The sequence below is a fragment of the Glycine max genome, chromosome 9 (genome assembly GCF_000004515.6).
Source record: "Glycine max cultivar Williams 82 chromosome 9, Glycine_max_v4.0, whole genome shotgun sequence".
In the NCBI taxonomy this organism is placed as follows: Eukaryota; Viridiplantae; Streptophyta; class Magnoliopsida; order Fabales; family Fabaceae; genus Glycine; species Glycine max.
Genome location: NC_038245.2, coordinates 3329919 through 3350301, shown reverse-complemented (window position 1 = coordinate 3350301; position 20383 = coordinate 3329919). Strand labels below are relative to the sequence as shown.

The window sequence follows — 20383 nt, the reverse complement described above, 5'->3', positions numbered from 1 at the left end:
CACACAACCCTTCATAACCTATCAAAATTCCTAATTGGCACAAAAGGATAAAATCACAACCACAACCAAACATTCATATAATTAAATCACAATAGTAATAAAAAGTGTTTTGGGATATTCACTATTGTCCAATTGAATTAAAACATAATATACAAATCAAAACCTAAACATACACAACTAAATTGAGGTCTATAGCTAGCCCTCTATTTGCCACCATAGTCATACCCAAGAGCCAGACAATCTCACTTATTATTAGTAATGTCTTGGTCATAAAAATGTTAGGTGTAGCAGTTCCTAAACTTTAATAAAACTTTTTAGTCATAAAATCCGCACACCTAGGCCCAACAACATTTCCCAAATTATTTATTTAATTAAAACTAACAAAGTAAAATATTTAATATATATTTATATATATATATATCAAGTGTAAGATATTAGACTTACATCAAATCTTAACCTTTGAATTAAGATAATCTAATGGTCCAAAATTTTCCAATTGAAAATTAAAGAATAACTCACGTGACCCTAAAATCCTAAGATTATTTTTTTATCAGCGACCCAAAATCCCAAAATTGACTTAACTACGTCATCTCTCCTATCGTCTGGGAAATTACGTGACTCGATTGATTTACCCCAGAATGCAACTGAATAATTGGATAATTGGTGAATAACATTGTTTTTATCCATTTGATGTGCAAGAAGCCAAGAATTACTATTTTAAAGAATTTATATTTTAGTTTCACATAATTGTTATTGAATCCAATTACGCATGTATTTTAGTTTATTGAGTCACGTTGATCCAAGCCAATTGGAATTGAATCATGAAATCATATAATTTATGAATCAGTCGATGTTTTGGTAATTTGCAGGATTGAAATTATTCAATTTTTTGCAATTCTCACCACTAAAAAATTATGTTACCACACCTTTTGTGCATGAGTTCCTTCAAGCTTGAGGAGAACTAGTACTTGAGCGGAGAGATGGAGTACCAAAGCCAAGTTTTGAGTTTTAGGGTCACGTGAGTTTTTCTTTCTTAATTTTTATTCGGAAATTTCGGACCATTATATTAACTTAATTCAATGGTTGATCTAGACATAGACATAGATAGATAGAAACCGGAATGTTACACACCTCATTACTCATTATAGTGCTCCATAGTGTATAAGCAAATTTTCACCAACTCTTAATCAAGGTTCAACACTCTTAAAAATTTTCGCTGTCACTTTTCTTTCCAAAATTTTAAAAATCGTTTCTGATATATAATTATCATTTTACCCTTAATAGAAGTCAAACACTAGAATATGAATATTAAATTCAAATAATTCTAATAACTCTTAATTCTAGAAAATTTTATAATTAACATTCAAATATATTATCTTAGCTTTAAAAATGAGTGCTATTTTATTTCCAAAAATTTCTAAAAATACTAAATAAATTCTAAAATTTTATTTCATCGAATTTAATTAAAAATAATATATTTTAAATTTTAAATTTTAAAACATCATAAATACACCTCTTAGAATTTATTTATGATTTTTTTTAGTTAAAACTGTCTTCATTTAAGTTACATTTTGCATATTCTTTTTTGTGAAATTCATTATAAATTATCTAAAAACCTTTTAATTACAAAACAACCGTTAACCCAGTGTCATTGGATGAAAAATTACTAATTAATCATTTTTTGGATTTTTCTTAATTAAAACCAGTTATTTGTGTTCCTAATTATTATTTAGTGCTTAAGTCTTCAAGCGTTTACCAACATGTTGCTAGTTTGGGTTCAATTAGTGGCATTTAATTTCTTGAGCAAAGTTTTAGGTTTCTCATGGGGATGAAAAAAATGTAATTAAGAGAAAATCCTACTTAAGGAGATATGTAAACTACTTTTAGTTAGTTAATGTAATTTTGTGTAATGAAAAAAATACAACACTTCCCATCTTATGCCTTAACAAGCAAATATACTACTTGCAGTGTTTGTTGATTATTGAGTGTAATCCTATATATGTTGCATGTGACAATTGTGTCTTCACTCTCACTCCCTCAAAATTGACCCACCTATTCCGTTGGTCAACTATGTATGAAACTGGAAGTTCAAACTTCAAATATCTTTGATCAACTTGATCGATACAGATACTGACCAAAAACCTCTTGGTCAACTGGTGTCCGAATTCCATTCGCACATACACACATACATTGGATTTGTCCAATATTCTGTCACTGTGAGAGAGAGAAAAAATTCCAAGCCAACGACGACACTTCCAAAGTGTGATCATTTTGGTTTAGAGTTGACTTTTCTTTCTTTTTTTTTACAAATGGATCGTATTCAGCCTATGGTTACACGCCAAGTTCTACGCATATACTTTATTTCTCTCACAAGTAAATTTTATTTTGTAAGTTTCTCATTAAAGCATTACCAAATACCAATAACCAAATACCAATAACTTGAAATGCATATTTTTCTTCTTCTTCTTCTTCAGTTCTTTCATTATTTCTTTTTGTTTGTGTTCTACCCGCAGGGGAATATGTTCTAGTTTATCTTATACGGTTATACCCAATCGCGCAAGCTGCAACACATCAATTTTCAGCAATGCAAAGGGCATGTATATTAGACAAACTAAAGAAAGTTTACAAAACCACACTATTAATTTATGATTGATTAATCTCCCAATTCATAACAAAGAAAAATTTAGAAAATATCATAGAAGAAAGCCTTGGTGCTGAGCCTGCAAATCCATCAAGGCTTATTAATTTGCACCATAGTCAAACTCTTATTAATTAACTACAAAGACCTTCAATAATCAGGATTTGCCAAAAGGTACCCTTCAACTAGCTTTACAAGCCCTTGGATCTTGGCTTTGTTGGCAGTGAGCTCCTCCTCACTAAGCGTAGCATCGCCTTTGGTGAAAAATTGGACACTTACCTTCCTAATGGATCCTCCATTTGGAGCTTCCACCAATTGGCTCTCGAATGAGACCTTCTCCAATGTGTCAGCCAAGGCAGTGCCCTCAGTTATGCTGAAGTTATATACAAAGTTAGCCTCATCAATTGCATCAACTCTGTGCAGCACATACTTGGTTTTGTCACCTGCATGCACCCCCATTATTCATTCATTTCATATTCCTCTAATAAGACTATATATTAATTTGTACTTATTATAACTATAATATATACTACTCTCCTTTAAACTCATATATAAGCAATAAAGTTACTCTATCTAACACTCAAATATAAATATAAGTAAATTTAAGTAACTTCATTCCTATTTAATGATATTATTATTAAAATATCATTTATTTAATTATAACTCTGTGTGAAAATAGTTATTTTTGTTTATATATAAGTTCAAGAAAATATCTTGTATTGAATTAATTAATGATAATATTAATCAAAGCATCTAACTCAATTAGCTGAACAATATATAAGTACATGAGTTGGTGTAAATTTTGGTACATGTTTTTTATTCTTTTATTCTTACAAATAAAAAAAATTAAAGGTAACATTAATTAACTGACCTTCAATGGTGGTGATCTTCTTGATGGTGCCAGGACCACCATTTCCTTGGGTGAAAACAATGCTGTGGATGCTATCCACAAGCTTTGGGAAGAGGTTATGGAAATCTAATGTCATGGCTTTGAAAAGCCTAGTAGGAGGCACAGCAGCAGGGGTATCATAAATCTGAGTAACAACACCCATATTAATGGAAGATGGAAAATAAACACAAAGGAAAAGGATTAGTGATGCTGTTGTGAGAAGATGTTAGTGTTGATTGTTGTTGTTGTGTGTCTCTAAGATGTGAAAAGGGTAGGCTTTATAAGGCACTGGCCTGCATGCACTGGTCTAGTCTACTCTGCTGGTTAGGTAAAGAAGTACTTATTTGAGTTGCCGGGGTCTTTCCTCAATAGACTATTATTATTTGGTGGCGTCAAAATTGTTTTGAAGAATAAAAGTATTTGTAAAATACTCTTCGATAGAAAATAGGTTTGCGTTAAAAAAAAAAAAAAAAAAAAGTCCGTGGCATTCATGATTTTTTGGTGTGACTGTCTTTACTTGTAATTGGACAAGAGTCATTCGAACATTTTTTAATTCAAATTATATGAGATGCTAATTACGTATAGCTACAGTTTTTTTAGAGTATTTTAAGTAGTTAAGGTTATTTTCACAACCAAACAAAAAAAATAGTTAGATTATCTTCTTCTTTTTTACCGTAAGAAATTTTTTAGATCAGTTTTATCCTAAACCTTTAGCTAGATAAGTTTTGTCCTAAACCTAAATATCGTCTTCCCAAATTTTGTGACCATGCGTTCTATGTTAGGACCTTAAATTTTTGTATCGGGTTCCTTTAATTAACTTTCTTAGAGTCTTTTTTTTTTTACAGAAACAAACCCAAGCCATATCATTCATATTTAACTGGTAAATCCATGAGGAATTAGATTATATATAAAATTTGGTACTATAAGAAAAGTGAGAAAAGATACAAGTAACACCTAATTTGATGTAGCCACACGTCATAGAGCTCAAAAAAGAGGAATGGAGTACCAACAAAGTAACTCGTTGTATTCGAATAAAATGATAAAAGATACAATCAACAGTACAGTCTCGAGTGCTCTATAGATAGAACTAAGTTTTAACTATCTTAACAGGTACTAGCATAATTAGTATAGCCCCTTGCAAGGAGCAATTACGTTTATTTATCTGTCATAAAATTCACTGCTTCAAACAAAGGCATTGCAATACATTGGCCTAATCTTCTACATTAAGTACCTCCGCTAATCTATCATATATTTTCTATTATTTCATGTTTAGTTTCACTTTGTACTAATTTAGTTCATATATTTGGTACTTATTCATGTTTATTATACTTATTTTGTATAGATTTTTATATTAGTATTAGTATCGATATAACATTACATAATTCTTAAGGAGTGCTATATTAATAATTGATATTGTTTGTGTTGTTAATTAATATTAATATTGGTTACGGATAAAAGAAAAAAAAAGGAACGATTGTAATTCGAAAACATAACAAAAACATTTATTAGTTGGTATTTTGAAAATATGTTTCCCGTGTATTAATTCAAAACACACAACAAAATGTGTATTTACTCAGAGTCATCCCCCAGTCTACCAACAAAGTCAATCGGACTCCGTTGGAAAACTATAATTAGAAATTCTTTCACTCCTAGAAGCTCTTACAATCCATTTCAGAACTCAAACATATGTTTTACTTGGACTCAATAACCACCATCACGTTGGTCAAGTAGGTTATTTAGATTTCGAATATTTAGGATATTTAATAAAGTAAGAGAGAAACTTTATTTCTTACTCTTAAGATAAAGATATAATCCTAATAGGAGAAAGTATCTTCTATTAGAGGAAAAATAAGATGATTATCTTATCTTTTCTTATTTACATTATTTGAAAGGAGAAGATTGAGATTAGATAATTCAATTTCTCCCTATATAAGAAATCATTAAGACTCAAGTAAAACATTCTGATTCCAACTCACATATTATTGCTTGCATATCTCTATGTCTCTAAATTGAGTATTAAAGTGTTTTTGCAGGTAATCCCCACCACAGTTGGTGGAGAGACTCACGAAGGAACACCACTCTGAACAAGTCTTGTCAAATTTGGTAAGAACAATTTTCTTTATGAATTAAGGGACTAAATTAATTATGAGCATTAAAAATGTGTTTTTTTGTGTATCTTGGCCAACACAAACATATTTTGTCAGATATTTTGGTAAAAAAATCCGTTATAAGATTGGGGTGAACTTAGCAAAACAGAGTGTGAAATAATTAAGCCACTTCTCTATTTAGTTTTCAACATAATTGGGCTCTAGCCCCACCTACATTCTTTCTCTACCTAAATTTCGGCAATTACTTCCTGCTGTCCATATTGCACCCTCATAATCTTTAATATCCCCAAGTTGCCCTTCTCTTATTATTACTTCCTTTCTTTTTTCTTTCCCCTTTCTCCTTCATGGATGCACTCTTCAGGTGCCAAAGGCATGGTTCACGGCGTGGTTTGCATATATTCCCGACGAAGTAGGCATGTTTTCTTTTTCGATTTTCATATATTTAAGGATAGCTTAATCCATAAGGAAAAAAACACTTTTTTCGAAAATGTATTTATGGAATTATGCAAGTTGAGCTGAGTTTAAAAAAATTGGGGCTAAACGAGGACCCATCAAGTCGACCCAGATTTATCTGATTTTTATGTTTTTTTAGGCCTAAATTAAAATAAATTTAAAATAATAAATAATACCAAGTCAAATAGGTCAAGTTATTTTCGGGCCAACATTTTATGGATCCAGTTCCGCTCATTGGATCAGGCTGAACTCACCAAATTTTTTTTCCAACCTAAAATTCAAGGGAACTGCTTGGAGCATTTTTTTTAAAATACCAAAAATATTCTTATGGGTATTTTTTGTTACAAATAGCATATTAGTTTTTTTCATTTCTGCAGCATTTATTTTTTGTAAAATCGCACTCCCTTAATGTAACTTGCTTCCGTTAGTGTCCTTTTGTGAGTGTTTATTATTGTCGGTGGTGCACGTGCGTTGTTTACAGATATACGGTGAAGTTCGGTGGTTTTTCGTCGCTGGAGAAAAAGAAATGCATATTAAAAAAATTCAAAACATACGAATTGATAATCCGTATGTTTTGAATTTTTTTAAAAATTATAATTTTTTTATACATTATTTTATTTAAAAAATTTGATAATTAAACAAATTTGATATTTAACTAGATGTTGTATTTAGATATTTTTTACAGTAATTAATAGTTAAATAAATTTATATTTAATTGAATGATGTATTTGAATGTTTATTACAGTGATTGAAAATTAAACAAATATGATATTTAATGGAATGATGTATTTAAATGTTTATTACAAAAATTGATAATTAGACAAATTTGGTATTTTTTTACATATGTAAATTTTTATTAAACCTATGATTTTTATTTGCAATTTATATATGTAAACAAATTAATCATCACAAAATTTATTATGTAAATTTACATGTGCATTAAATATACATTAGAAATTTTAGTATTATATATAGCGACATTAATTATTTTATAACATAATTAGTCTATTAGTTTAGTTGATTAGAGTGTTGTGCTAATAACGCGAAAGTCACAAGTTTAATTCCTGCTTAGACCATTAATTTTAAATTAATTCCAAAATTATATTTTTGAAACAAAATAAAAAAAATCTTATGGGCCTCCCTATGAAGTATCAATCCGTAAGTCTCATATGAATTAACAATCCCTTATGAAAGGGTAAAATCGATATTTCACACGTTATGCTGGGTGTACCAACAAAAATGTTAGGTGCCCCTAGCGGTTTCCAAAATTCAAGAGTCTAGTTTGTCTTTTTTTGTGAAATATTCAAACCGGCCTATTGAAGCAGATTCAATTTGCCACCTCTATCTACAATAAATATGAATATTTCTTTTCTTTTATTTTTCACATATGCCACAATATTATTATGAAGAATTATATGACCTTCAAGAGATAGCTAGGGCAAAGGGATAGATAGTTTAGTTCTATGACTTCAGCATCTTTCCGTGACCCTTTCTCAGCATGTAACTGTATTTATAAACTCCCTGATTACAAAGTGAATATTAAATGATCAGAGATTTTTTTTTTTGTTTTACTGTTTTGAAGATTGTGCAACGACTACTTGTATAGATTAAACACCTTGGTCCTTAAACATAAAACTTATTTTAGATGATACTGATAACATGTTTTGTCATCATAATTTATTGATGAAGTGAGATACACATGTAATGGAATCTCACACTTCCTCTATAAAAGGAAAAGGAGCATTATTACATTGGCAACCAAATTAAGCACACTGGATAATAAGCAAGCACTTGGTTTGGCTATAGTCTTTATTTAGTTGTAATCAGGATTGGCCAAAACATAGCCCTCAAGTGCCTTGAAAAGAGCATCACCCTTGGCTTTGCCACTCTTGAGTTCCTCTTCACTGGGATTAGCATCGCCTTTGGTCTGGTATTTGACAGTGATTTTTGCAATGGACCCTCCATTGGGATCTGCAACCAATTTGGCCTCAAATGAGATCTTCTCCACTGTGTCTGGCAACCCCACACCCCCAACAACGCTGTAGTTGTATCCCCAATTAGCCTCATCAATTGCTTCAACTTTGTGCAACACGTACTTGGTTTGCCCATCTACACATAATATCATCACCATTAATTTTCTTGTTTGTTGATCAATTATTTCATCTAAATTAATAAATATATTATAGCGTATGTATATCTAAATAAATTACTGTATACATATTGTTAATTTGTATTAGCAGTATAACGTACCATACTAAGAGTATAATAATGTAACAATGATTTATATCATTTTCATATATCAGTAAAAACTGTGTAACAGGAAAATACTCCTAATATTGTTGGATAATATATTAATAACACGTTGGAACTGTAATTAGAGGTCCACTAAAACAATTACTACATAAGATTAAATTTCAAGCAGTTTAACTTAGTTGTAGCTACTTAATCAATCCCTCGGCATCAAGGAATCTTCTTGAGAAAGATTGTTTATCAAACAGGATTTTAGTGACATAAGGAGGAATCTACGTTATTGTTAATGTATATTTATAATATCTATACCCAGTTAGATAAAGTTTACAGATATTAATGAAGGCAAGCCTAATAATTAATCATTGGTATATGATTTTATCTTATTTTTGGTTTATAGAGAAAGCATATTAAAGTAACCTGTGTATATGCACTAACCCTCAACAAAAGTGAGCTTTTTAATGGTTCCGGGGCCACCATTTCCTTCAACGATTTCAACACTCTTGATGGCCTCAACTGCCTTTGGGACGAGGTTATCAGCATCCTTAACCAAAGCTTTGTAAAGCCTAGCTGGAGCTACAGTAGAGGTGGTCTCATCCTCGAAAGTAAAAACACCCATGATGGTGATGATAAGGGGAAATTAACACAAGGATAGTGAAATTGCTTGTGTGAAACTAAGAGGATTTTTGCCTTGTGTGGTTTAGGAGCAGAGTTGAGCCTAGTATTTATAGGAGTTGGAAGATGGTACGTACCCCCATTGCTTATACCATTTAGGTGTGAAGATGCTGACTAGTGACTAATACGAGGTTGGTTGTTGGACCCTTTTTGTTTTCTTTAATGCAAAATTTAAGTTAAATTTAGATAATACGAAAAGAGATCATTTTCAGAGGATCATATATAGATAATTATTTCATATGTTTTCTTATATCAGTGATATGATTTTTAAAAGAAAAGAAAAAAAAAACTTCAACTCGTGGAACTCTCTACTCTGCTGTTATTTTTTATTTTTCTCTTCTTTCTCTCCTCCAACAAATCTCCATTCGAGCATAATTTCGGTGTTTTTGTTACATTATTTTTTATATTACTCTTTCACTCATGGTTTTGCACAAGACTACAGACGCACCCAGATTATGTAGCCAGTTAGCTAGTTTAGTGCCCAAGAATTGGATAAATTATTATTTGCAGAAATTGGATAAATTATGTAGCTACATTATTATTATTATTATTTTACTCAGCAAAAAAAAAATCATCACTCATTTGCTTGTAATTGATTAATTAATGGATTTGTGGTAGTGATGTTACTTATAAGTAATAAGTGGCTAGTACTGTTTTGAGATTATTTGAGAGAGTGAGCTTTTAAAATTAGCAATTTCTCATCCTTTAAAATTTTCAAACAAATTGTTGCTATACAAACAAAAATATAATCTTGAAGATTAATATGTGCATTTTCACACTTAAAATATTAAGTATATGCTATTATTAACTTATTATTCTGAGTTTATTGACAAGAAAGTGATATATACTTAACGATGTATTTATTTAATCATCATAATTAGGATTTTTAATTATTTGCTTATAATAAAATTAGTGAGAGCAATTATATAATAATAAAATAGTAATAACAAAATATAACATAAGCCATATATACTTTTTTGTTTAATATGTTTTGTGAAGATCCGTCTCTTCATTTTTATTACTGATGTGATAATCAACAATCTTGATGTACTATTCATGAAAAGTTAACAAGAATAGAAGATTTTAAGTTGAATCTTAGGGGAAAAAAATATGCAACTAGTCAAAGATTGTGAACTGGAAGCATTCAAAGAACATGAACATCTATTCAAAAACTGTGTACTGCTTTTATTGAATGTTGTAGCTTAATTTCCGCTACACATTACTCCTCACGTTGAAACTGTAAAGTGAAAACTTAAGAATAGGAAATTCAGGGTTACTGCAACCAGTCTTTCAGCATGGAGGAAATATTGTATTTGTGGACGCACTTCTAGAACTCGGGGCCAAATACAGGGTTGCGATTAAAAACAAACAAAAAAAAAACAATTTATAGTTTTTATAATTCTACACATTGTACTTTTTGTCTCTACACTTAATTTATTCATTTCAATCTCCATATAAATAATTATAATTCCATTTTGGTCTTTGTTATTAAAAAAAAAAAAAAACTTAACGGCTAAGAGTAAATAATGTGACATTGATGTGTATTATGTTTTACGTTTAGTTCATATACTTACATTTTAGTTCTTATACCTGCACAATTTCTATAAAGTCCTACACTTAAAAATTATTTGTTTTGGTTTTTTACAAATAAATTTTGTATGTTTTAGTTTCTATCAATTCATCTTCCTTTCCTTCTTCCTCCTCCTTTCTCTTCTCTCCTCTTTGTTTCCTTCTTTTCTTTTCTTTTTCTTATCAAACCTCCTTCCTCCTTTTATTTTTCAGGTTTTATTTCTTTTAAATCATCTTACATCAACTATGCATTGACCCTGCTAAATGGAAAAGTATTGGGATATTGCATAGTTCATACGTGCTTTAGTTTTCAGACAAGATGAGGTAGCTTACGAGTAGCAATTTGTTGGCACTCATTGTAGTGACAAGAACTTGTTGCAATTTATTTTGCTACATAAAATGCTTAAAATATGGGAGTTTTTGTTTAATTCATTTTCTAGATCACAATGTTTTTGTGTCACCAAAAATCGTATCTGGCAACGATACATGGCAAAAACATTTTCATTTTCCAATTTCTAGAAGTTTAACAATTGTCAAAAAATATTGATTGTCTTACACCATCAATTTTTTTTGTGGTTGTGTTAGAGAATCTAAAACTAACGAAGTTCATGACTCAGAATATTCAAGTTTTGATGTAACAAGACTAAAATTACAAATGATACGACAAGAGTTTGGCACATTATATATCTCCAAGCATTTCATCATTCAACATCGTATATCTTTAGGCATTTTATGTATCAAGATTAAAATGATGCAACAAGTCTCCACCACTATAAGGAGTGCAATGCAAATCGCTACTTGCAGGATTATCTCATTTTGTCCAAGAAGTGTGTTTAATTTGAACACTACAATTTCAAGACTCTCTAATTTAGAATCAAAGAGAATTAGAAGATATAAGAGGATTTAAAAGAACCCTAAAAATAAAAGGAGGAGGGAGGTGTTGATGAGAAAAAAGAAAAGAAGGAAACAAATAAGTAGGTGGAAAAGGAGGAGAAGGAACAAGGGAACAGAGAGGTGTTGATAAGAAATAAAATATAAAAAAAAAATATTATATAGAGACTAAAATGAGTTATTTCTAGGTGAAGACTAAAACATAAATATTATAAAGTGGAAAATGAGTTATTTCTAAGTCAACATTAAAAATAATGGAAGTATAGGACCTAAAACATATAGTGCAACACATGACAACATCATAATATCATCTATTGTTAAGGGTGTTAAGTTTTTTTTTTTTAGCTAAGACAAAAAACAGAACAGAAAAGTATTTATGTAGGAACCAAAATAAATGATTAAATATAAAGAGTAAAATGTAAAGATTGTGTAATTATAAGATAAAATGAGTAATTAAACTTAAACAAACCAAATTAGTATGTGTAGGATCTAAATTATATTATAATTGTAAACTACAGCAATTAATTATTTTTAATATATAAATTTTATTATAATTAACATTTAAAATAAATAAATATCTTGAAAATATATAAATTATATTTTAAATTTATAATAAATAATTTAAGCTGCGACATAAAGTGATTTTTAAGTGTTGATAATTTTTTTAAACAATTATTAAAATTTAATTTAGAGATGAAAAATACAAGAAGGTAAACTAGAAGAGATAGGAAATTAAAAAATACGATACAAATAAGTCTAAGGAGAATATGATAGTTTGAGAAGGTTGAGACAGAAACGCAGGAATAAGGAGAATCATGTATTTTTTTTATAAAAAAAATGACAATCTTTTTTAAAACATGCACAACATGAACAGACAAATGGGTTACCGTATGGTGTAAAACAATATTTTTTAAAAAACTTAGTAAATGAAGCAAATCATTTAAGGCAAAAGTTAAAGTCTAGCATTAGCAAAGATAAAAAGTAAGGGAAAAACGAGAAATAAACACAAAATTATATTGATTAATCTCACTATTCGAAATTTCATCTAGACTATTACAAATATTCTTGTTCCAAGTATATTCAGACTTCAAATAAATAATCTTTCAAGTATATCTATATACACTCAACACAAGTATTCTTTCTTAGCAAGTCTCTCAGGACTCAACTCAAGTACTGTTTCAAATTATGATTCTATTTCAATGAGAATAAAATCAATTCTATTCATTTGAAAATTAACAATCCTTCTATCTTTAAAACTAATTTAATTCACTTTCAAATTCGTCCTAGGAAATTAAACTAGTTACCGAAAAAAATTGACCTACTATTGAATTCAATTAATTTGGCAGGAAACGTGATTTTAGAGCTAACCAAACTGGGTAGAAATCCATATTAGGGTTAGCAAGCTAGTTTGATCTGCCTAACTATTGCGATATAGAGTGGGAGCAGAGGCGTTCCCTTCATCATTGGCAACCCACAAAACTAACCTATATAAGTGTCCAAAATATTGTTCAACATCTTCATTCTCCATACTATACACTACGCACACCAAGCATGTTGTTTAATAAACACTTCCATTCCTTGCTGGGTTACTTGATTACTAATTTTCTTACTCAATTTCACAAGCAACTTATATTATTATAGTATTAATAAATTATTACTACTATAATATTAAACCTAGCTAGAAACATTCGAAATTTCATTATTTACGTATTTATTTCATCACGGCAGTTTCAGTAGTTAGTATTTTTCCTTATTTTCTGGAAATTTCTAGAAAGTCCTTAAGATTTGCAAAGTGTTGTTCACTTTTTGCGTGTCACTTGGAAAACCAGCTAAATACGTGAACGTGGTACACTTTTTTATAGGCTCTGTAATTTCTGTTTTTTCTTCTAGACTCTTCCAGTACCGTCTCTGAAGAAATAAAAATGAAAATCAAAACCAAAAAAAATGAATAAACAAATAAATAAATAATAAAAGCCTTGTTTTTTTAATTCGCAGTGTCGTTAGTTAGTTGTAACCTGGTATCCCGACACGTCGTCGTTTCCTAGTTCTAACTTCTAACTAACTTTCAACGCCGGAACTCAGTTGTCAATGTCGGTCTCCGGTGGCGCCGTCGTCGCCGGCGGGAATGTGAGGAGGAACCACCGTTACCTCGGCGAGAACCGTTTCTACTACTACCCACCACCGTTGCGGAAATACAGAGAAGAACAGGATCATGAGAAGGAGCAGAAATCAACGTTGTCGGAGAACAGACCCGGTTCCTCTTCGGATTGCTCTTTTTCTTCGAGTGGAACAACGTGTGATGTCTCCAACTTGCGTCGGTTCTTGGAGCACACCACACCACATGTTCCCGCCCAATATTTTCAGGTAAAGTAATTCAGTGCCTTTCAATTTTCAAATGATACTTTTTATTTTGCTTTCAACAGTTTAATTTTCTTAATTTGGAGTGGAAAATTAGTTTGTTATTTTTTTTTTTTTTTAAAGAAATATCTGTTTCATTGATCACTTTAAGAATGCCCCTTGGATTTTAGTATTTATAATGCTAATGGTAGTATGGTAGAGTTGAACCCATAGGATTGGCATAGTTGTGTAAGGTCTCGTGAGACTCTTTCATTTTCATCGTGTGTAAAATTTTCTTGGCGCATAGGGAGCGGAATTAGTCTTTGACCCAATGGGTTAGGAGACAACACTATGATCTCTAACATAGGACCATATAAAAAAGTATGGTAGAGTTGGGGTTGCAGTTTGGACAAAATTTAGATGTACTTCCTTAGGTGTTGTTGGTGGTGTTCTCTTATCAGAGTTGGCGTTTGACATCTTAATTCACGTAATAAAGGTTTGTATTAAAGGATTAACGAGCTAAAATTTTAATTATGATTGAGAATAATAAGAAAAACACCAATGAAGCTGTATGTAAGTATTGTTCTTACAGTTTTGTGGTTTGTTTTAAAGGGAATTATTGTTCTTATTAAGTTGGGTTTGGGTGGGAATGAACAGAGAATTAAGAGATGGAAAACGATGGAGGGAGAGTTGCATGCGTACTTTGTGCTTGGGGACTTATGGGAATCTTTCAAGGAATGGAGTGCATATGGGGCCGGTGTTCCGTTGGTGTTGGATGGAAGTGAATGCGTCACACAGTATTACAATGTCTCCTTGTCTGCCATTCAGCTTTATGTTCATCCATCAAAACCTTCCCCACGGTTAAGGTCAGTGTTTCATTCTTAAAACATTTTAGTTCTACATTTGTCTTTCCAATATTGATTATTGTGTGTGTTTGTTTGGCAATTTGTGGTTGTTATATCAATTTAGATTGGTTTCATGTTGTGAATCATGACTTAAGTCTTGAGGATATTTTAGTGAAAGAGAGAGGGAGAGAGGAATTAGTGATATTCATTAGAATTGTTTTAGTGACAACCACAATCATTTAGATGTTTGGAATGTAAAATAAGGAGACTGATTTATTATTTTTCAAACGATAGGCACCTATCTCCTACCCTTTTCACTCATCAGTTTATCACTTTGGCTGAATTACAAGACATAGGATACTACTACTATTTTTTGTATCTATGAAATGGTATCATTCTATTTTCTGTTATATTACAGGAGACCCAGTCAGAGAGACTCTGAATCTGCTACAGAGACAAGCAGTGACAGCAGCAGTGGCTATTGTCATGAAAAAGGGGCAAAGAGTGTGCATGGCACTTGGAACCAGGATAACTCGTCAGATGCAAGATATCAATGTTCAAAAAGAGTTTCACTAAGTAAACCTTTAACAAGTTCATCAAGTGATGAGAATGAGAGCTGCAACCCACCCAGTCAGCTTATATTCGAATACTTTGAGCATGAAAATCCTTATAATCGCGAGCCTTTAGCAGATAAGGCAAGATCATTATCCTTTGGTTCAATTCCACCTTGATAGATTATCTTTTCCAATCCTAATATAGATTCATATTTCTTGCCCCCAGATTTCCGACCTTACACGTCAATTTCCCGAGTTGAAGACATACCGGAGCTGCGATCTTTCCTCAGCAAGTTGGGTTTCTTTGGCTTGGTAAATATTCTATCTTATCCTTTTGGTTAATCGGATTGTTAGGGTTGTATAAAGCACATGATAATTAATCAATTACTAATTTAAAATGATTTTTTCCTGCATATATTATAAAGGTATCCAATATACAGAATACCCACTGGTCCAACACTAGAGAGCATGAGTGCCTGCTTCCTGACTTTCCATTCCCTATCAACAGCAGCTTTGCAAAGTATGTATTGATGTCTTTGTTTAGTTTCTGTATGTGCTTATATTCAAGGGTCATCAATCAACTATAACTTTGTTGTCTGAATCAGGTTTAAGTAATGATGGATTCCATCTTTGTTCAAGAGGTATGAACTTGTCATCCAAGCTATCATTACCAATATTTGGGCTTGCCTTTCACAAGTTGAAAGCTTCTGTCTGGGATCCTGATGAGGTTTCTGAAGGTCAGAAAGCCAATTCTTTGTTGCGAGCCGCTGATAACTGGATTAGGCTATTGCAAGTTAACCATCCTGATTACAATTACTTCATGTCACATTATCCATATTGGAGATGAACAGAGTTTTCTTTAAACTGAAGCAGCCTATGCAGTTCTGTCAGGAATCAGGATCACTTGAGTTTAAAAATAGAATAGCAAGGTTACTACTTAAGTAGTAAAGAATAGTCGTATTGAAATGTTTCATATTAGAAGTTTTGGTCTTCTGTGTTAAGAACCAACAGCTTCTGCTTCTTTTCTGTGACTTGCCTAATACTAGTGAAGAAAACTAGAAAAGGTCCTAGTCCAAATGTGTATTTAAAATACGCATTTCACTAGGCATTGTCTGGTTTTGTACAGACGATTGGATATCATCTTAATCTTCAATATACTACATACAGTTATACACATCCTTACTGTGAGATGCATAAATCAATGTCTTTGATTAAACTGATTTCGCTATGCAGGATTCATATATTTTGATAACCTAGACCTCTTTTAGAAATTCCATGAAGTTCAACAAAAACTCACGTGGACCAAGTAATCCTTCCCAATGCGCACTTGTGGGAATTGATTAATTTTTTCTAAAGCTGTTTCTCTAAAAAGTAGTAAAACAATAGCTTTAGCTGTGTTAGTAGTTGGTAGTTGGTTGATATTAGCTATGTTAGTGGTTGGTAGTTCATTATGGTTGTTAGTAGTTAGTTAGTCTTGTAACTGACCTCTAATTATGGTTGTTAATAGTTAGTTAGGCTTGTAACCAACTTCCTCCGTGTATAAAAGCTACGTCATTAACCAAACCAGTAAGTGGCAATAATTCATTAAAAATTGTTTTCCAAATTCACTTCTACTTCTGTTCTTCTTCCTTTATGCTTCCATTTGAATTTATGATGGTATCATATTTAAACTTTAAAGTAAACTATTTTAAAGGCTTAAATTTTTTTTTTTTAATTTCATAATTTTAGTTCTTCAATTTTAAATAAAAATATTTAATTTTATTTTTTAAAATCCATAATTTTAATCTTTTTATTTTAAAATAAAGATATTTAATTTTTTACTTTTATAAAATCCACGACTATCAAACAAGAGTAACAGATCCCATCAGATTAATTTGGTACCTGTTAACACTTTTCAAATTTCATGAAAGAATTAAAATTATAAATTCTACAAAACTAAAGTATTAAGTATCTTTATTTTAAAATAAAAAGACTAAAATTAAGTATCTTTAAAACTAATTCAAACTCAATGATACCTATTGTTTGGTTTAAATCGTCTTTTTCTGAAGATTAAGAAGCTTTGCAACCCCCCTCCTTGTAATTACATGGGAACATATTAGTAAAATATAATATTTTAAATATTATTATATTACGAATAAGACTTTAATAAATACATTTATAATCTTCAGTATATAAATATATTTAATAGTTTGCGTACCCATTATGCAATGTATATAATCAGATATTTTGAAACATTTAACTAATAACGAACTTATACTTGGTCCCAACAACAACTCTTCTCGTCAAGCTCCATACGAAAATTCAACCAATTGGTGCAGAAGACTAGCTCAAATTGACAACACTCGAGCACTCTCACACTTTTTATATACATGGGTCATCGACTAAATTCTAGAAGACAAACCTAAAAAAAACAGAAAAATGGTCTACGAATTCTGCTGTTCCCATGCTCGTGAAACGAATTTTATTTCCATTGATTATTTGGAACTAACATAGAACACAAGCAGGATATAAAAAAAGGTTGCATTTTATGAACATAACTATAGACAAATTGCATATTTTATCCGATGCAGCTACTACCACTTCGTATCATTTTGCATAACTCTCTCTTTCTCTTGCTTATAGCTCCAGCTCCTAATACAATAATGGCATATGAGCTACAGATGCAGTCATAACATATCATCAAGAATGGTGGACATCAGAAGTCCTTGCACGAATTCAAACCTCCGAGCCTTCTCTACTTGATCTTCTTCTGACAGCTGTAACTGTTGAGGTTTTCTGTATCCATACACAATAGTCAAACCAGAAGTTCTCAAATCGTTTGAGTAACAAAAATAAAAATGATTTTGAAGCAGTATGACACAATGCTAAAATAGTTATATAACAATTCAGGTATGAAATCAAGGCATCACTCCAGATGGCACTCACAATGTTTCATCAGTTACTTATGGCCACAAATTTAACCACATATAGAGTAAAAGACCTATAGCACCAGAGCATGCATCATATACTAAAACTATTACCTGAAATTCCCATTCATTTCTCAAACAAAACAAAGCTAGATCAAACAGCAGTATCAACATTCCTTACCTTTCCAAGAAATCGTCTTTTGAACTTTCTTTTACTAGAGCATCTTCAACAGAAGGAGGTTTTGCACTCGCAGAATCATCAGTTACAGCTGGGTTAAACATAAAAGATGATAACAGAGGATCAGGCTCAGAATTGCAGGAAGCTAAGTATGAAGAACCTCCAAGAAGGGAGTGCAAGGCTCCTTCTCGTAACTCTTTTCTCAATATAGACATTGTTGAACCAGAGCCTACTTTCCTGACCCTCCTTTTACGCTGCACGTATATTCTGGTTACGGAAAAACTTTAAAGTCTTAATCCATAACATTTGACCATAAGAATAGTACTTGAAATGAAGTAGTTATATGAGGCCATGCAAATATGAAATAAGAGCCGGATTCATCTCTTAGAGATACTTCTTCTACATACATAGACATAGGACAGAGACAACCGACAATATTATCACTTAAAAATGCTAAAATCACTAGAATAACTACACTAAACAATTAGCCGCATTGAAAAAATTCAAATTTGTCAGATAAAGCATACTTATGAGGCTAGTAACCACTGTTCCTCATTTCAAATAAACTAGACAAATGCTTGCTAAACATACTCAAGTTGGCTCATTGAAATCTATCACACATTCACTCTTTAAACAGCTAACCATTCATAATGATGGGTGGGCACGTACAATACAAACTCTTGGCATAAACATTTTGCTTTCCAGAGGTACTTTTTTTTTTCTTTTTTTGGTTGAAGGCAATAAATGTGCAAATTGAAATTTTATCTACCAACAAATCTTGGCCTGGCAGAGATGAGCTTCTTAACAAGTATGGTAAAAGAAAGTATGAAGGCAAACTTCTTCTGCAGGTTAAAATTGATTTCTGTGTTTCAAATTTTTCAAAAGTTGTCACATCGAACTTTTTCAAAAACTAAAATACACAAGTCAATTTCAATTTTTCAGAAAGAAAGAAAAAAAATCATTTATTTCACTTCCTATTTCTTCTATCATGTGCACAAGTTTTCAAACTTCATGAGCATTAAACAACTGAAATGCCAATTTAAAATTTATCAAATAACTGAAGTAGACAGGAATAGAAACACCAAGAACAAAAACATGAGAAACAGACCAACTTGCAAAAAGGATATCCTCAAGAAGTTCCCATGTTGCGTAGTAATATGTCCAACGAGATCCAATCCCACCTTCTTCCCACAAATGGGACACACCTAAAGATACAATAAAAATATATAAGTTTAGGCACAAAACAAAAAATGGTTAAAAAAATGTTGTGAGCAAAGAAAACCCATATTGTTGTTCAAGTACCATGCAGACCTACTCTACTCACTCACTCGCTCACTCAACCTCAATAAAACACTTGGAGGAATTGAAAATAGTAATAAAAATACACAATCTATTTATTTTTTTTACTCTGATTGTTAACTTTGATTATTTTAAAAGGTTGTGCTGGTAGTTGGGTATAGGAAAGAAGAAACAGAAACATGGGAAATAAGTTGGTACTTCGAAAGCACCACATGCCTATACCACATATGTCTGTAGTTCCAACTAAACAGTACATAAGGTAAAAAGTTTTGCTATGTAAGAACCAATTGAAGTTAATTTGCGGAGAAACGAACGAACCCCGTTTTTGGCTTGGATAGGGTGGTGGTCGTCAATGTGGCAACAGAGGGAAACGACGTCGTAATCCTCGGCGCAGAAAGGGCACAGAAACTCCGCCCTGAAATCATCGCTCCCTTCACTCTCCTCCACGTACAGATCTGCAGCACCAAGAATACCAATAATAAAAATAATATATTTCTTGAAAAAAAAAGAAAGAAAGGGGAATTAAATTTCGTGAATGTTAAAGAGACAAACCAGATCGCGAATGATAGCGGCGTGAAGAGGACGACATGCGCGTGGAAATCCAAGAATCGGAATCCATGGAAAGAAACCCTAATAAGATGGAAATGTACGTCGGAGAGAGAGAGAAGGGAAGTGAAGTGAAGTGATGTGTTTTGATTTGATGACAACGTGATCGTGTCTGAATCCCTCTCAAATGCGGGAAAAGGAATTATCAACCATATAATTATTTTTTAAATATATTTTGGAGATTTCAA

The 20383-nt window shown here is 31.6% G+C and overlaps 4 protein-coding genes across 4 annotated transcripts; 1 reads left to right on the top strand and 3 right to left on the bottom strand.

Annotated features, from left to right (window-relative positions):
• Positions 1-2575: 2575 nt before the first annotated feature.
• On the bottom strand, positions 2576-3824 carry PR10 (pathogenesis-related protein 10). Its single transcript, NM_001251351.2, has 2 exons — positions 3510-3824; positions 2576-3081 (listed from the first exon to the last, which is right to left on the bottom strand). The coding sequence occupies exons 1-2, from the start codon at positions 3688-3690 to the stop codon at positions 2789-2791; spliced, it is 474 nt and encodes a 157-aa protein (NP_001238280.2). The 5' UTR covers positions 3691-3824; the 3' UTR covers positions 2576-2788.
• A 3880-nt stretch (positions 3825-7704) lies between these two features.
• Positions 7705-9032, bottom strand: LOC100500525 (putative pathogenesis-related protein). The gene is made up of 2 exons (NM_001248674.2): positions 8774-9032; positions 7705-8197 (listed from the first exon to the last, which is right to left on the bottom strand). Exons 1-2 carry the CDS (start codon positions 8952-8954, stop codon positions 7902-7904), a joined length of 477 nt encoding a protein of 158 aa, NP_001235603.2. The 5' UTR covers positions 8955-9032; the 3' UTR covers positions 7705-7901.
• Positions 9033-13436: 4404 nt separating this feature from the next.
• LOC100779494 (uncharacterized) lies at positions 13437-16733 on the top strand. Its single transcript, XM_006586845.4, has 6 exons — positions 13437-13834; positions 14465-14673; positions 15071-15347; positions 15433-15518; positions 15632-15726; positions 15812-16733. The coding sequence occupies exons 1-6, from the start codon at positions 13559-13561 to the stop codon at positions 16051-16053; spliced, it is 1185 nt and encodes a 394-aa protein (XP_006586908.1). The 5' UTR covers positions 13437-13558; the 3' UTR covers positions 16054-16733.
• A 921-nt stretch (positions 16734-17654) lies between these two features.
• LOC100499917 (uncharacterized) lies at positions 17655-20291 on the bottom strand. Its single transcript, NM_001251009.2, has 5 exons — positions 20142-20291; positions 19908-20044; positions 19418-19495; positions 18294-18550; positions 17655-17981 (listed from the first exon to the last, which is right to left on the bottom strand). The coding sequence occupies exons 1-5, from the start codon at positions 20206-20208 to the stop codon at positions 17873-17875; spliced, it is 648 nt and encodes a 215-aa protein (NP_001237938.1). The 5' UTR covers positions 20209-20291; the 3' UTR covers positions 17655-17872.
• Positions 20292-20383: the final 92 nt, after the last annotated feature.

What these genes read in the sequence shown, in the direction of transcription:
- PR10 (NM_001251351.2), bottom strand. Translation starts at nt 3,690, where the DNA reads ATGGGTGTTGTTACTCAGATTTATGATACCCCTGCTGCTGTGCCTCCT. An exon ending in GAAGATCACCACCATTGAAG is followed by an intron (nt 3,082 to 3,509) that starts GTCAGTTAATTA and finishes GGGTGCATGCAG; the next exon opens with GTGACAAAACCAAGTATGTG.
- LOC100499917 (NM_001251009.2), bottom strand. Translation starts at nt 20,208, where the DNA reads ATGGATTCCGATTCTTGGATTTCCACGCGCATGTCGTCCTCTTCACGC. An exon ending in AACATGGGAACTTCTTGAGG is followed by an intron (nt 18,551 to 19,417) that starts ATATCCTTTTTG and finishes ACCAGAATATAC; the next exon opens with GTGCAGCGTAAAAGGAGGGT. An exon ending in AAAGACGATTTCTTGGAAAG is followed by an intron (nt 17,982 to 18,293) that starts GTAAGGAATGTT and finishes GTATGGATACAG; the next exon opens with AAAACCTCAACAGTTACAGC.
- LOC100779494 (XM_006586845.4), top strand. Translation starts at nt 13,559, where the DNA reads ATGTCGGTCTCCGGTGGCGCCGTCGTCGCCGGCGGGAATGTGAGGAGG. An exon ending in GCGAGCCTTTAGCAGATAAG is followed by an intron (nt 15,348 to 15,432) that starts GCAAGATCATTA and finishes TCTTGCCCCCAG; the next exon opens with ATTTCCGACCTTACACGTCA. An exon ending in AGTTGGGTTTCTTTGGCTTG is followed by an intron (nt 15,519 to 15,631) that starts GTAAATATTCTA and finishes TATATTATAAAG; the next exon opens with GTATCCAATATACAGAATAC.
- LOC100500525 (NM_001248674.2), bottom strand. Translation starts at nt 8,954, where the DNA reads ATGGGTGTTTTTACTTTCGAGGATGAGACCACCTCTACTGTAGCTCCA. An exon ending in AAAGCTCACTTTTGTTGAGG is followed by an intron (nt 8,198 to 8,773) that starts GTTAGTGCATAT and finishes TATTATGTGTAG; the next exon opens with ATGGGCAAACCAAGTACGTG.